The sequence below is a fragment of the Hyla sarda genome, chromosome 2, assembly GCF_029499605.1.
Source record: "Hyla sarda isolate aHylSar1 chromosome 2, aHylSar1.hap1, whole genome shotgun sequence".
In the NCBI taxonomy this organism is placed as follows: Eukaryota; Metazoa; Chordata; class Amphibia; order Anura; family Hylidae; genus Hyla; species Hyla sarda.
Genome location: NC_079190.1, coordinates 63,899,888 through 63,916,120, shown reverse-complemented (window position 1 = coordinate 63,916,120; position 16,233 = coordinate 63,899,888). Strand labels below are relative to the sequence as shown.

Sequence of the window (16,233 nt, the reverse complement as noted above, 5' to 3'; positions counted from 1 at the left end):
TCACAATCTTCATTTTTTACACTCGCATGTTCTTGTAGACCCAATTTTTAAATTTTTACAAGGGGTAAAAGGAGAAAATGTATACTTATATTTGTAGCCTGATTTCTCTCGAGTAAGCACATACCTCATATGTCTATGTTAAGTGTTCGGCGGGCGCAGTAGAGGGCTCAGAAGGGAAAGAGCGATAAGGGGATTTTGGAGAGTACGTTTTTCTGAAATGGTTTTTGGGGGGCATGTTGCATTTAGGAAGCCCCTATGGTGCCAGAACAGCAAAAAACCCTCACATGGCATACCATTTTGGAAACTAGACCCCTTGAGGAACATAACAAGGAATAAAGTGAGCCTTAATACCCCACAGGTGTTTCACGACTTTTGCATATGTAAAAAAAAAATATTTTTTTTCACTAAAATGTGTGTTTCCCCCCAAATTTCACATTTTTCCAAGGGTTAATAGCAGGAAATACCCCCCAATATTTGTAACCCCTTCTCTTCTGAGTATGGAGGTACCCCATAAGTTGACCTGAAGTGCACTATGGGCGAACTACAATGCTCAGAAGAGAAGGAGTCATATTTGGCTTTTTGAGAGCAAATTTTGCTCGGGGGGCATGTCGCATTTAGGAAGCCCCTATGGTGCCAGAACAGCAAAAAATACCCACATGGCATACCATTTTGGAAACTAGACCCCTTGAGGAATGTAATAAGGAATAAAGTGAGCCTTATTACCCCACAGGTGTTTCACGACTTTTGCATATGTAAAAAAAAAAAAAAAAAAATTTCCACTAAAATGTGTGTTTCCCCCCTAATTTCACCTTTTTGCAAGGGTTAATAGCAGAAAATACCCCCCAAAATTTGTAACCCCATCTCTTCTGAGTATGGAGGTACCCCATAAGTTGACCTGAAGTGCACTATGGGCGAACTACAATGCTCAGAAGAGAAGGAGTCATATTTGGCTTTTTGAGAGCAAATTTTGCTCGGGGAGCATGTCGCATTTAGGAAGCCCCTAAGGTGTCAGAACAGCAAAAAAAACCACACATGGCATACCATTTTGGAAACTAGACCCCTTGAGGAACGTAACAAGGGGTACAGTGAGCATTTGCCCCCCACTGGTGTCTGACAGATCTTTGGAACAGTGGGCTGTACAAGTTTTCATTTTCATGGACCACTGTTCCAAAGATCCGTCAGACACCTGTGGGGGGTAAATTCTCACTGCACCCCTCATTACATTCCGTGAGGGGTGTCGTTTCCGAAATGGGGTCACATGTGGGGTTTTTTTTTTTTTGCGTTTGTCAAAACCGCTGTAACAATCAGCCACCCCTGTGCAAATCACCTCAAATGTACATGGTGCGCTCTCCCTTCTGGGCCTTGTTGTGCGCCCCCAGAGCACTTTGCGCTCACATATGGGGTATCTCTGTAGTCGGGAGAAATTGCGTTACAAATTTTGGGGGGCTTTTTTCCCTTTTACCTCTTGTGAAAATGTAAAGTATAGGGCAACATCAGCATGTTAGTGTAAAAAATAAAAAATTTTTACACTAACATTCTGGTGTAGACCCCAACATTTCCTTTTCATGAAGGGTTAAAGAAGAAAATACCCCCCAAACCTTGTAACACAATTTCTCCCGAGTACGGCGATACCCCATATGTGACCCTAAACTGTTGCCCTGAAATACGACAGGGCTCCAAAGTGAGAGCGCCATGTGCATTTGAGGCCTAAATTAGGGATTTGCATAGGGGTGGACATAGGGGTATTCTACGCCAGTGATTCCCAAACAGGGTGCCTCCAGCTGTTGCAAAACTCCCAGCATGCCTGGACAGTCAACGGCTGTCCGACAATACTGGGAGTTGTTGTTTTTCAACAGCTGGAGGCTCTGCTTTGGAAACAGTGGTGTACCGGATGTTCTTATTGGGGGAGGGGGGCTGTTTAGGGGTATGTGTATATGTAGTGTTTTTAACTTTTTATTTTATTTTGTGTTAGTGTAGTGTAGTGTTTTTAGGGTACAGTCACATGGGCGGGGGGTTACAGCGAGTTTCCCAGCGCAAAATTTGCTGCATCTCAAGATGCGAGAAACCCACTGTAAAAGCCTCGCCCATGTGAATGTACCCTGTACATTCACGGGGGTGGCGGGGCGGGGGGGCTTGCATCAGCTGTTGCAAAACCACAACTCCCAGCATGCATGGTCTGTTAGTGCATGCTGGGAGTCATAGTTTTGCAACAGCTGGAGGCACACAGGTTAGGAAACACTGAGTTAGAAACAGACAATGTTTCCCAACCAGTGTGTCTCCAGTTGTTGCAAAACTACAACTCCCAGCATGCCCAGACAGCTGAAGGGCATGCTGGGAGTTGTAGTTCGGCAACATCTGAAGGGCCAGATGTTGCTGAACTAAAACTCCCAGCATGCCTGGACAGTCAGTGCATACTGGGAGTTGTAGTTTTGCAACAGCTGGAAGAGCACAGATTGGAGACCATTATACAATGGTCTCCAAACTGGGGCCCTCCAGATGTTGCAAAACTACAACTCCCAGCATGCATAGTCTTTTAGTGCATGCTGGGAGTTATAGTTTTGCAACAGCTGGAGGCACACAGGTTAGGAAACACTGAGTTAGAAACAATGTTTCCCAACCAGTGTGTCTCCAGCTGTTGCAAAACTACAACTCCCAGCATGCCCAGACAGCTGAAGGGCATGCTGGGAGTTGTAGTTCGGCAACATCTGAAGGGCCAGATGTTGCTTAACTAAAACTCCCAGCATGCCTGGACAGTCAGTGCATGCTGGGAGTTGTAGTTTTGCAACAGCTGGAAGAGCACAGATTGGAGACCATTATACAATGGTCTCCAAACTGGGGCCCTCCAGATGTTGCAAAACTACAACTCCCAGCATGCCCGGACAGCCAAAGGCTGTCTAGGCATGCTGGGAGTTGTAGTTTTCAGACTCCTAGAAGCAGCAGTGAAGATCTTCACTGCTGCCTCTGAGGACCACATACTTACCCGTCGCTGCTCGTCCACGTGGCCGGTCCCGCGCTGCTCCTCGGTCCCGCCGCTGGATCAGGTAAGTCCGCCGGTCCCCTCGTGTCCCCCCCCCCTATCCTGCAGGTCCCCGCGAGCCCCTGCAGCGCTTCGTCCCCCGTTCTGCCCGACTTCCAGGGGCGGGCAGTGCGGGGGATCTGAACTTTCACCCCAGATCACTGTGATTGGTCCACAGGGACCAATCACAGTGATCGCTGACCAGGACCATCAATTGATGGTCCTGGGGGTGAAGCAGAAGTTGTCCCCTGCTGGAAACAGCGGGACTTCTGCCAGTTAACCCGTGCGATGCTGCGCATCGCCGGGTTAACTGCATGTCATTTATAAACGCCGGGATGCGCGAACGCACTGCACAACCCGGCGTTTATATATGACATTCTGCGGGAAGGGGTTAATAGGAACACAACTCCCCATGCACTACACGTAAATATGCACTTATGTCATTTGAACAAACTTTGCATAGATCAATAGTAGAGATAAGCGAACTTACAGTAAATTCGATTCGTCACGAACTTCTCGGCTGGGCAGTTGATGACTTATCCTGCATAAATTAGTTCAGCTTTCAGGTGCTCCGGTGGGCTGGAAAAGGTGGATACATTCCTAGGAAAGAGTCTCCTAGGACTGTATCCACCTTTTCCAGCCAACCGGAGCACCTGAAAGCTGAACTAATTTATGCAGGAAAAGTCATCAACTGCCGAGCCGAGAAGTTAATGACGAATCAAATTTACTGTAAGTTCGCTCATCTCTAGTCAATAGTCCAAGTAAAAATATTAAGCTTTGTAATAAAATGCTTCTTTCTCCTGTGAGACTGTATTGCACAATGAAAATCATCTGGCTTTGTCCTGTTTGCAAGACAAGCCAATACAAGTCTGTGGAGGGGGGGGGAGCTCCACCAACTAGCTCTAGGAGAACTGTAAATTATAAATGAAGCCTGCAGTCTGCTGAAAAATACCATATAAGGGTACGTTCAAACGAGCGGATTTACAGCATATTTTACGCTGCCTCTGTATGGTGCCTTTACATGTGTGCCTGCTCGGATCGGCAATACAGTCGCTACATGCAGACACACTGAAGCGATGTGCGAGTCGCACGTATGCACGGTGTACTCGCACACATCACGGCCGCTCCCCCTTCTCTATGAGCTAGGCCGTGATGTGCGAGTCTACTGCACATGCGCGCGGCGACTCGCTCATCGCAGTGTGTCTGCTCGTAGCGGCATATTGCCACTCCGAACAGGCACATGTAAAGGCACCATACAGAGATCCTTCAGCGGGGAATCCGCAGCGAAATACGCGCAGAAAATCCGCTCGTCTGAACGTACCCTTATAGTTATAGAATGGCCAGAAATAGTGCTGCTCCTCATATACACACACAGGACAGCTTATACTGAAAGGTCACCTGAAATGACAGGTAAGCTTTAAAGGGGTACTCCAGTGAAAACCTTTTTTCTTTTAAATCAACCGGTGGCAGAAAGTTAAACATATTTGTAAATTACTTCTATTAAACAATCTTAATCCTTCCAGCACTTATTAGCTGCTGAATGCTACAGAGGAAATTCCTTTCTTTTTGGAACACTGATGACATCACGAGCACAGTGCTCTCTGCTGACATCTCTGTCCATTTTAGCAACCATGCATAGCAGATGTATGCTAAGGACACCATGGTGGCTCAGTGGTTAGCACTGCTGCCTTGCAGTGCTGGGGACTTGGGTTCAAATCCTACTAAGGACAACAATAAATAAAGTGTTATTATTATTATTATAATAACGTCAGCAGAGAGAACTGTGCTCGTGATGTCATCAGAGAGCATTCCAAAAAGAAAAGAATTTCCTCTGTAGTATTCAACAGCTAAGTACAGGAAGGATTAAGATTTTTTAATAGAAGTAATTTGCAAATATGTTTAACTTTCTGCCACCAGTTGATTTAAAAGAAAAAAGGTTTTCACCGGAGTACCCCTTTAAGGAGAAAAATATACATATATATATATATATTTTTTTTTTTTTTTCCTATGGGCACTGGAAAGCAATACGTATGTATTTTAGCCCCTACACGTCAAGCAATTCTACTAAACCGAACTTAGATTACTATGGCATTCTGTAAGGCAGTGTTTCCCAACCAGGATGCCTCCAGCTATTGCAAAACTACAACTCCCAGCATGCCCGGACAGCCAAAGGCTGTCCGGGCATGCTGGGAGTTGTAGTTTCTCAACAGCTGGAGGCACCCTAGTTGGGTAACACTGCTGTAGGGAGTCCAGTTCGGAGACAGTGTTTCCGGCCGTAAAACGTTTGTATTGCAACTCAGAAAACATCAGAAAGACAAAGAAAAGTTGCACAAAAGGGCCAAAATGCTAAAAGCGAGCTTGAAAAACATCTGAAATTTTTCCGTTAATATTTTTTAGCTAAAAATAAATAAATTTGTTTATAAAGGCTCAAAAGGAGCCCCGGAACACAGTGTATAAACACCTAAGGGCTAGTTCCCACTGAGGAAATTAAAGTGAAATTTAAAGAGGATTCAGTTAAAATTTTTGCCTAAGGTTTAACTATCTCCTGGATTCCCCATATCTCACCCAGCTTTGCCTGTATAGGATATGCGCTTCTTGATGAATTTCTGCACGGATTTCCGCTTGTGAATTCTGCATGTGTTTACAGCCTTATAAACTTAAATAGGATTCCACAGTCCCATTCCCATTCCGCAAAAAGATAGGTCCTGCCCTAAATTTTTGCGGAAGCCCATTGAAGTGAATGGGGATTTATTAATTTTTTTTCGCCGCAAAATGCGGAGTTGATGCGGGTTTCGTGCGGAATCCGCGCACGTTCCGCATGAAATTCAACCGAAGCAGATGGCTTCTTTCATTTTGCAGAGGCCTTGTTAAAAATGAAAGCAGCGATCTGATTGGTTGCTATGGGCAACTCAGCAGCTTTTCCTTTGGACAGGTTTTGATAAATCTACATAGGACAGGTACCTTAGGTAAATATAGCGATCCCCGACCACCATTTCTACTGAGCTTGAGAGAGGGGAACATGGCAGAACATGTGCACTCACTGGTACATTACTTGCACAGTTGTGCAGATTGCAGCAATTTCATTTCGACAGGTTAATGTTCAAGGAAAGTATTGATCCGATTTTTTATGTTATTTTTGTAGGTATGGAAAAGATGCCGGCCATGCCACCCACAACGCAGTCAATTCTGCCATCAATGTCGGGGTGACTGCATTTAATATCGATCACATTGGTATAAAAGCAATAGTGAAAAAGACTGCAAAAGAAACTAGCCATGCCATCCTGGATGAATACAAGCTAAAAGAGAAACAGGACAAGAAAGGGGAACCCCACTGACGCCGCGCACAGCGCCCTATTCTGCCTTAGTGTGCGACACTACATTTTCTTAGCGGTTCATACAATGATATCTTGGTTTTCAATAACGTTTGCTTCAGCGTGAAACATCAAAAGACAACTGGTCCGAATATGGCTAATATATTTGTCTATATCAGGATTTCCTAACCAAGGTGCCTCCAGCTGTTGCAAAACTACAACTCCCAGCATGCCCGGACAGCCGAAGGCTGTCCGGGCATGCTGGGAGTTGTAGTTTTGCAACAGCTGGAGGCACCCTGCTTGAGAAACACTGCTATAGACAAATATATTAGCCATATTATGAAACCCATAGCCCCCGGTACTAAACACCTACTCCCAGGGCTTTTCTTTCTGCAGATATTGCACTTTGTTCTTTTTTTTTTTAAAGATATTTGGGGCTTAAAATTACAGAATTTCCCCATTCCATCCCCCCCCCCCCCCAGCATCTATTGTAAGGGTTTATTCACATGAACAGTATCCTGTGCATATTTGACGTGCCGTATTTGAAGCTGCAGATTTTAATGTAAATTAAATGACTGAACACTGCTTCAATTCCTGTGCAGGATACTGTGTTTGTGAATACACCCTAAAAACTATTCTAGAGTATTTAAAAGGGGTACTCCACTGGAAAACATTTTTTTTTTTTTTACATCAACTGGTGCCAGAAAGTTAAACAGATTTGTAAATTACTTCTATTCGAAAATCTTAATTCTTCCAGTATTTATCAGCTGCTGTTGTATAGTTGTATAGTTCTTTTCAGTCTGACCACAGTGCTCTCTGGACAGTTCCTAAAATGGACAGAGGTGTCAGCGGAGAGCACTGTGGTCAGGCAGGAAGGAAATTCAAAAAGAAACGAACTTCCTGTGGATCATAACAGCAGCTGATAAGTAACGGAAGAATTATTTTAATAGAAGTAATTTACAAATCTGTTTAACTTTCTGGCACCAGTTGATTTAAAAGAAAAAAAAGTTTTTCAGTGGAGTACCCCTTTAAGATGGAAGTGGGAGGAGACTTCAGCCCTGTACTGCGCCCCACATTGAGTTTGAATGACAGCAGAGCTAGAAGGAATTTTTTAAGGGAGATCTGCAGTGTGAGATACTTATCCCCTATCTGCAGGATAGGGGATAAGTGTCTGATCGTGGGGGGTACGAACGCTGGAATCCCCGGTGATCTCCTCTACGGGGCCCCGACACTGCCGCAGCTCTCCTGTGCAGGAGGTGTGTCGGCCGCAGCATGACACGCCCCCTTCATGTATCTCTATGGGAGAGGTGGAGATGCAGTGTTCGTGCATCCCCGCCTCTCCCATAGAGCTGTATGCAGGTGGCGTGGCGTCGAACTCAGTGAGGTTGACAACACGCGCATTAGCCGCGGCAATACGGTAGATCACGGGGGGGGGGGGGGGGGCAGTGTGGGGGGGTTACACTTTTCTCCTATCCTGAAAATCTTAAGGTAGAGCTGGGGGCAGTGTAGTCTAGTGCGCATTTTGCAGATGCTGCCATAAATAGAGTTGAATTTTTCAGGACATGTGGATGGCAAAAATAAAAATGCTGCCCCCTGTAGACAAGAAAGAGTGCTGCTTATGACAGTGTTCTTCTTACAGACTGTTTACCCCAGATTAACTAACTAACTAAATAAATAAGAAGAATAATTAAAGCAATAACTATTTATATGTTTAAGGTTTAACTTTTACTCTAGCCTAAATATTTTTAAAAACGAATAGTCTTCACAGACTAACCACGCCATGAACAAAGCTATACTGAATTTATAGGGTAGGTTTCTTCCTTAATGAAGTTAAATGGGAAAACCCAGTGTGAACGTGCCCGTGGGTGAAATCTGTCCCATATCAGACTATGGTGGAAATGTATGACGCGCTGCGTCGGAGGCATATCAGTATAAAGGCACAAGGTTTGCGCAGAATTTTGTCACTTTTTACTGATCTCTGGCGTGCTTGCTTAGTGGGTTGGAGCTTAGTGTTGAGGGGCGTGGCTTTGTGCTAAGGGGGTGTGAGCGCCCCTACACATCAAATTTGTAGTTGAAATGTACAATAGCTCCATGCTGGGGTAGATTTCTAAGGCTGCAGTATGGGCAGCCTCACACACACCTGCATTTACCAGGTGTGCAATTCTATAATGGAGGAGGTTTACTTAAAGGGGTTATCCAGGAATAGAAAAAAAGAGCTTATTTCTTTAAAAAAAAAACAGCTCCACGTCTGTCTCCAGGTTGGGTGTGGTATTACAACTTGGCTCCATTCACTTCAATAAAACTGAGCTGTAGAACCACACCCAACCATCTGGAGACCGACGGAAGCAGCTTTTGAAAGAAATGAGCTTTATTTTTCTACTCCTGGATAACCCCTTTTAAAGGGGTGGTCCAGGGAACTGAACTTTTTAGACACTTATCCACTGCTGGGACCCCCCTCAATCTCCTATCTGGGGACCTGGCTACTAACATGTCCTCGGCCTGCCCCGACCCCACCTTCCTGGATTGACGCTGAGCCAATCCCCGCTCACTCCAATGTTTCCACCTCAGCTAGTGATTGGCTGAGCAGGCAGTCACTTGCATCAGTCCAGGAAGATGGGGGCCACAGAGCACGGAGGACACATAAGTAGCCAGGGCCCTGTACAGGAGAGATTGCGGGGGTCTCAGCGGTCAGACATTAACCCCCCTATCCTGTGGTTAGGGAATAAGTGTCTTTAAAAAGCTCAGTTTTCTGGACTACCACTTTCAAACGTCTTAGGCTAAGTTTCTACGCCAAGAAAAACGACAATTCTGCCGCATAGCGTTTTTACGGCCAAAAAACACTGCGGCCAGATGTTAGCTGTAAATCAATGAGAAATTGCTAAATTCTTATTCCACTTGGCGTTTTTTTTTATCCTTTTGGCGTTTTTTTTAATCCTTTTGGCGTTTTTTCACTCTCTTGTGGCGTATTTCAGCTCCTTGGCGGTTTTCCAAAATCGCAGCATGTTGAGCCACTGGTGATTTTTTTTTTTTGTCAAAATTGTGGCATGTAAAAAAAACACAAAGAAAAATGATATGTGGGTTTTAACTTTGGCGTTTTTGCATGCGGTTTTTATTCCTTTTTTGGACTTTAGCGATCCATAAAAGTGATGGAGATACCTTTTTTAATAAAATTTCATAGGGTACCATTAGAAAAAAATAAAGATACAGTTGTGAAGCAAAAAATTGTATCTAACGAAATTTTTCTTTTTTATAACAACATTTTTATTTTTAAAACAGGGATCAATTTATGCGGGCGGGTGGGGACCTAAAAATATAGCCAACAATAATAAAAATGTAGTGTGTGTGTTCTTTATTTTTTACTTTATTTTTTTGGTAGTACTACTACTACTCCCAGCATGGAACACACTGTTCCATGATGGGAGTAGTAGTAGTACTTGTACTAATTGACAGATCGCCCATTGCAATCCTCCTGTATAATGTATAGATGCGGCCGGTCGCTCTTCTATGGTCCCCAGCACTGCAGTATATATACACCTATTCATATTTACCGCAGAGAGCTGTGATTGGCCAGATGGTTCCAGCCAATCACAACTCTCTGTGGGAAATATTAATAGGTGTATCTATACCTCAGTGCAGGGGACCATAGAAGAGCAGCAGGCCGCATCTATACATTATACAGGAGGATCACAGCAGGTGTCAGGAGTGACATCCGCTATGATCTTTCCTTAACTGCAAGTACTACTACTCCCAACATGGAGCACACTCTGCTCCATGCTGGGAGCTGTAGTACCTGCATTAATAGAAAGATCGCAACAGGTGTCAGAAGTTACACTCGCTGCGATCTGTCTATTAATGCAGGTACTACAGCTCCCAGCATAGAGCAGAGTGTGCTCCATGTTGGGAGTAGTAGTACCTGCAGTTAAGAACAGATCACAGCGGGTATCACTACTGACACCTGCTGCGATCGTCCTGTCTATTTCAGAGATGGAGCGGCTGTATACAGCGCTCATATCTCTGCACTATACTCCGGTCACTGACTCATTCATATTTCCCTCAGAGCTGTGATTGGCTGCAACCATCCGGCTAATCCCCACTCTGGGCAGAAAATATGAATGAGTGATGTTCTATTCACATCACTGGCCGGAGTATAGTGCAGAGATGTCAGCGCTGTATAGAGCCGCTCCACATCTCTGCTATATCATTGACGATCGCATAGGGTGTCATGACTGACACCCGGGGCGATATGTCTATTAGTACAGGTACTACTACTCCCATCATGGAACAGTCTGTTCCATGCTGGGAGTAGTACTACCTAAAAATTAAAAAAAAATGAGAAAAAGTGAAACGCACACACTTTATTAAAAAATTATTCAAATTTAGTTATAAAAAATATTACATTTCTTTAAATAAAAAAATTTCCATAACTACTGCATTTTTTTTTTGGTACCCAACTAATTTTGGGTACCAAAAACAACTGCCAAGCTGCAATTTCCACACAAATGAAAAAAATGGCAGAAAAAACGCCAGACACAGGAAATTGCAATGGCGTTTTTTCATGCGTCTTTATCAACCCAAAAAATGCAGAACAAAAAAAAAACAAGTAGAAACTTAGCCTTAGTAAATTACTCCCTATTTTCTGACACCGTTTTTTGGACTTTTTAAATTCAATGAAAAACATTTTTCTTCACATTAAGTTTAATATTACGTCCATTATTCTTACGGAAGAAAAATTAAGTGCAATGGACTTTCCTGTGGGGTCATTTAGCTGACCAACTTCATCCATATTTTGGGGCACATATTTCGGGATGTACGTGTTCCAAAAACATCCCCAATAGAATAAGCGATTTTTGGGGCTACAGCTATAGCCCAAAACAAAATTGTTAAAAAAATTAATTAATATAACTTTCAAATATTTTTTAGGAGCCAGAAAAAAGTCCAGGGGTATTGAACATTGTTTTCAGCCTAACATATGGCACAAACATTGCCTACCCTGTTCCAACAATAGTGGTAATCCAGGATTAATAAAAAAAAAATAAAAAAAACAGCACCACATCTGTCCTCAGGTTGTGTGCAGTATTGCAGCTCAGTTCCATTGACATAAAAGGAGCCAAGTTGTAATACCACACACAACTCCTTTAATAAAGCATCAGACAGAAGTCAATAAATCCAAAGATTTTAATATATTTATAAGAACCAAAGGGTCGTGGAATACTAGATGCCGGTGTGACTGCCAGGATTTGCTGTATTAAGCAGTGTTTGCACTACCATGTGATATATGTAATAAAAGAATAAGCAGATACTAGACATAAAATGGTTATATTTATATTTTGTTAATGTTAAAGAAACTTTAGAAATAGTTATAAAGGTTTAATAAAGGACTATATGTGCAAATGTATTTAGTCTGTGATTTATTTTTTATTTTTTTTATTTGCTGTGATATGGGCCCAATACATAATGTTATTTAATGTGGTGGGGCAGGGCGCCACCTTGTGGTGATTTACAAATCTAAACTGAATACAATGGCCCTCATTTACTTAGAAAATCGGGTTGTAAGTCTATCTTGCTTTCTTACCCGACTGCTTTTTTCCCCTGATATTTATTATTATGTGGCATCCTGTTTGTCGCACGTTGGTTTTGTTGGTTTTGGTTTCCAACTCCTCTGAGTTGTTGGGAAAAAATCCACAACAATTCAACAAATTCGGGTTGGAAACCTTTATAAATACGTGGGAAAGCTCAGAAATGTCGGGTTACGCCCCTTTTTAGGGTTTGGGAGAATCCACATCGGGTCCGTCGGGAAAAAATGTTGCATCGTGTCACAGACTGGCGCACGATGTCTGCGACATGTCGCAGACAAAGATGCGCCAAAAAAACCCGACAAAACAAGTCGGGTTTACATTAGTAAATGAGGGCCATTGTGGGAGATTTATCAAAACAACATAGGAAAGTTGGAAAGTCCGAGGCAACCAATAACATTGAGTCTATATAGCAACCGTGAAAACATCTGGGATCTGATTGGTTATTATGGGTTTTAGAAATGACCAATGTGTTTTCTAAAACCTTGGCAGGATACACATCCACGACGCCTTTGTTCACTATAAACAATACTACTATTCTGCCCGCAATCACTTCCCATACAAGATCCTATTGAGGTTCTAGCAAAATACTAGTGAATGGAAGTGCATGTAGTTCCTTTAAATCAGTGTTTTCCAGCCAGTGTGCCTCCAGCTGCTGCAAAACTACAACTCCCAGCATGCCTGGACAGCAACAGCTGGAGGCACAATGTTTTGCAACAGCTGGAGGCACAATGTTTTGCAACAGCTGGAGGCACAATGTTTCAAGAAACCACTGATCTACTGAATGCACTAATAACACAAGGCAATGGATGCTATTGCACTCTGTATTTGTCCCGCTTTAGCTCATGTTCTTGCTGTCCAACATACCTGAGCATGTCAAACAGATTTTAGCGAATGATAGAAGTGCTACTTAAAGGGTAACTCCAACATTATTTTTGGCAGAAGGATACCTGTTTAAATCTCCAGGAAACTTCGTAGCCCGAGACTTTCCCGTTGCTAAAGTGTTCAAGGTACGGATCAGTCAGAAGTCCTATGCGGAGTTACGCTTTAAATTATAATGTAGTTTGCACTCTCTTAGCCTGGAAGATCTAGTAGATGCTGTAATTTAAAGGGGTACTCCAGGGAACATACCCTATCTACACCTGTCCAGCGGAAAAGTTGCTGAGTTGCCCATAGCAACCAATCAGATCGCTTCTTTCATTTTTCAGAGGCCTTTTCAAAAAGAAAGAAGCAATCTGATTGGTTGCTATGGGCAACTCAGCTACTTTTCTGCTGGACAGGTTTCCTCCTTAGAGTACATACTAGCTATACATGGGGAAGTTCCCCGACATATAAATCCCCCCCCCCCCCCCGCTGAGCACCACAAAAACACAGCGTGAAAAGAGTCTTATTTAGTGAGGAATACATAATGAACGTATTGCTACAAGCACAACTAAAAAGTTTCAAAACATCCTTTTCTAAAGTCTTTGGACAAGGTTGGTAATTTTTTTCCCTTTTATTTAATGTATGCGGAATTCAATTAAAACAAACTTTATCAGGCGACCGCCAACGATCGGACGTTTGTCAAACTCCTAAAAGTGGTAAAATGCTGTCTGTATTTTCTTAAGATGAGAGAGTACTTGGGTAGATTGCCGATGGCTCATAACATAAAAGAGTGAGCAAAATAAAGAGTAAGACAATGCTTTAATAGGACTAGCTACTATACATATATATATTCTGTACTAATATAAGTATTTTACATTCAACAATATTTCTCATTAATACTGTATTCTTGTTTTGTAAGAAAACAACAAACAATGCTCTACGTGTTACGCTTGCTCCCATGACCCAGCGCGCCATCCTGTGGAATGTCTTTTGACACAAGGATTTCACTAAACCCCGGTTTCACAGATGCAACACGCACCAGTCTGGACTGAACCTGCAGAGAAAGAAAAGTATTAAAAGTATTTGAGGTAACCAAGAAGAAATTGTAAGAGGTTACACATGGCACCGTATGTATGTCTCAGCCCCGTATTACACATACACATGCTACTAGAGAGCTCTTAAATAGGCCCTGTCCGATACAAAAACTTTTTGATCTTGTACATCTTGGCAAAATAATCACCTTCTTAATATACTTCATAAGAATTATTTGATTTCCTTTTTATAGAAATCATGGCTTATAAAACCATGGCTTTGTCCAAGCTGAAGCACAGACTCTGTGCTCTCTCCTGTCTGATAGCACTCATCTGTGCTCTCTCCTTTTTGATAGCACTCCTCTGTGCTCTCTCCTGTCTGATAGCACTCCTCTGTGCTCTCTCCTGTCTGATAGCACTCCTCTGTGCTCCCTCCTGTCTGATAGGACTCCTCTGTGCTCTCTCCTGTCTGCTAACACTCCGCTGTGCTCTATCCTGTCTGATAGTATTCCTCTGTGCTCTCTCCTGTCTGATAGGACTCCTCTGTGCTCTCCCCTGTCTGATAGGACTCCTCTGTGCTCTCCCCTGTCTGATAGCACTCCTCTGTGCTCTCTCCTGTCTGATAGCACTCCTCTGTGCTCTATCCTGTCTGATAGTACTCCTCTGTGCTCTCTCCTGTCTGATAGGACTCCTCTGTGCTCTCCCCTGTCTGATAGCACTCCTCTGTGCTCTCTCCTGTCTGAAAGAAGACGTAGAATCCAAAACAGTGTTTCCAAACCAGGATGCCAAAGTCTGTCCGGCATGCTGGGCATTGTAGTTTTGCAACAGCTGGTGACACCCTGGATGGGAAACACTGATCTTAAGTTTAGATCTATGTGGCGGTGGGTTCACCCACACTAGATTTTGCAGTGCCGATTCCTCAGTAATTTATAGTTCTATACACATCAGCACGGTGAGGATGTGTAAACCTGCAGCACGTTCAGTCTGTTGTGGAAACGCAATAGATTATTACTGCAGATTTCACTGCAGATTTCTGATTTTGAAAGGGTTTAATACAACCGCTCTTTATTTTCTGTATTATAGCCGTAAGTACTGAACCAATGGCGGATCTGATGACCCCAGAGGATAGAAGTCAGTTCAGGTCATCAAATCCAGTGTCAGGTCAGGACTTGTGTCTGTAATACAGAAGCAAAAATGCAGCCATATTGGGGGGGGGGGGGGGGGATTTATCTACATTGGTGTAGGTGAACACTGCTAATTTGTGTGGTGGCAATGCGTATGTGCGCCAAAGTTATTACATGCGATATAGTGCTAGTACACATTTTTTTTATGGTTCTTTTGTGTGGCTCCACCCTTAAACCCTTTTCTGTAACTTTTTAACCCGTCACGACATGCACGACTGAGCACTTTATTTTGCGCATTAATTTGCAATAAGGGTTATGATCTTTGTCGCACGTTATCACCATGGTTTTCTTTGAGCTTGAAGCGGCCATTGATTGCAGGTGGGCACTGGTTGGCACACTAAATTTAACATTTACTTCTGTGACTTGCTGGCATAGGATCCTATGTGAGCCGGTATTCCTTTATGAAGATATGTGCACAATAATATTACATTATACGCAGCAACACTTTTGCGCACATTTATGCAGCAGGTTTTGCAAATGTGCGCCAATGATAACTTCCCTCAGGGCGTTTATTAGCTCACACATATATTTATACAGTGCCCACTGTGAGTTCGCCGGTTATATAGACTCCAACACATTTGGTTGCACAGTGATGCTCCTGGTCACCCGCTGTGTGGAGAACTACAACGTGGCTGTCCAGGCATGCTGGGAGTTGTGGTTTTGCCACAGCTGGAGGCCCACCGATTGGGAAACACTGCCTTATGTATATCCACAGAACAGCTCACCTGGTCAAAGTTTGTGTTTAGCTTTTCCAGGGTCACGTTGTATTCTCCAGCTCGCTTCGTGTGGTCGGCCAGAACAGCGGCTTCACTGGTTAACTTCTCTGCGTACAAGAAGGGAGATATCATTACACAATCTCAGATACCCGGATACCCACCCCTGGGTCACCACATGTTTGGGGGTTGCGCTTTACAGTCACTTGTATATTGTGAGCTCAGGCTAAATTCACATCAATGGTGCACTCTGAATGGGCCCTAAACGGGTCAGAGCACAGCGGACATTGCTGGGTCCCAACGGATCCCATTGACTTTCAATGGGGTCCGACGGGTTTCTCTCAGGTGTCCGCGGTTTTCCAGGAGCTGAGAAAAAAAAAACCTGCTTGCAGTATTTGTTTCTCTGCTCAAACTACTAGTTTGAATAGACTCAGACGGTGAATTGAAAAAATCTTTGACCCGTAGCCGAATGTGACCTGAGCTCAGCTGATCACTGTTAGGATTAGAGGTAAGGATTAGGGGCTAGGGTTATGATTATGGG

At 43.4% G+C, this 16,233-nt stretch overlaps 1 protein-coding gene across 4 annotated transcripts in view; it reads left to right on the top strand.

Moving 5' to 3' along the window:
* SPART (spartin) overlaps positions 1-6,532 on the top strand; it is an 89,088-nt gene extending 82,556 nt beyond the window's left edge. For all 4 annotated transcript variants that reach the window (XM_056561933.1, XM_056561931.1, XM_056561930.1 and 1 more), the window contains exon 8: positions 6,159-6,532. In XM_056561933.1, coding sequence (XP_056417908.1) covers positions 6,159-6,351 — 193 coding nt within the window. In that variant the 3' untranslated portion in view covers positions 6,352-6,532. The remainder of the gene's footprint in view (positions 1-6,158) is intronic.
* Positions 6,533-16,233: the final 9,701 nt, after the last annotated feature.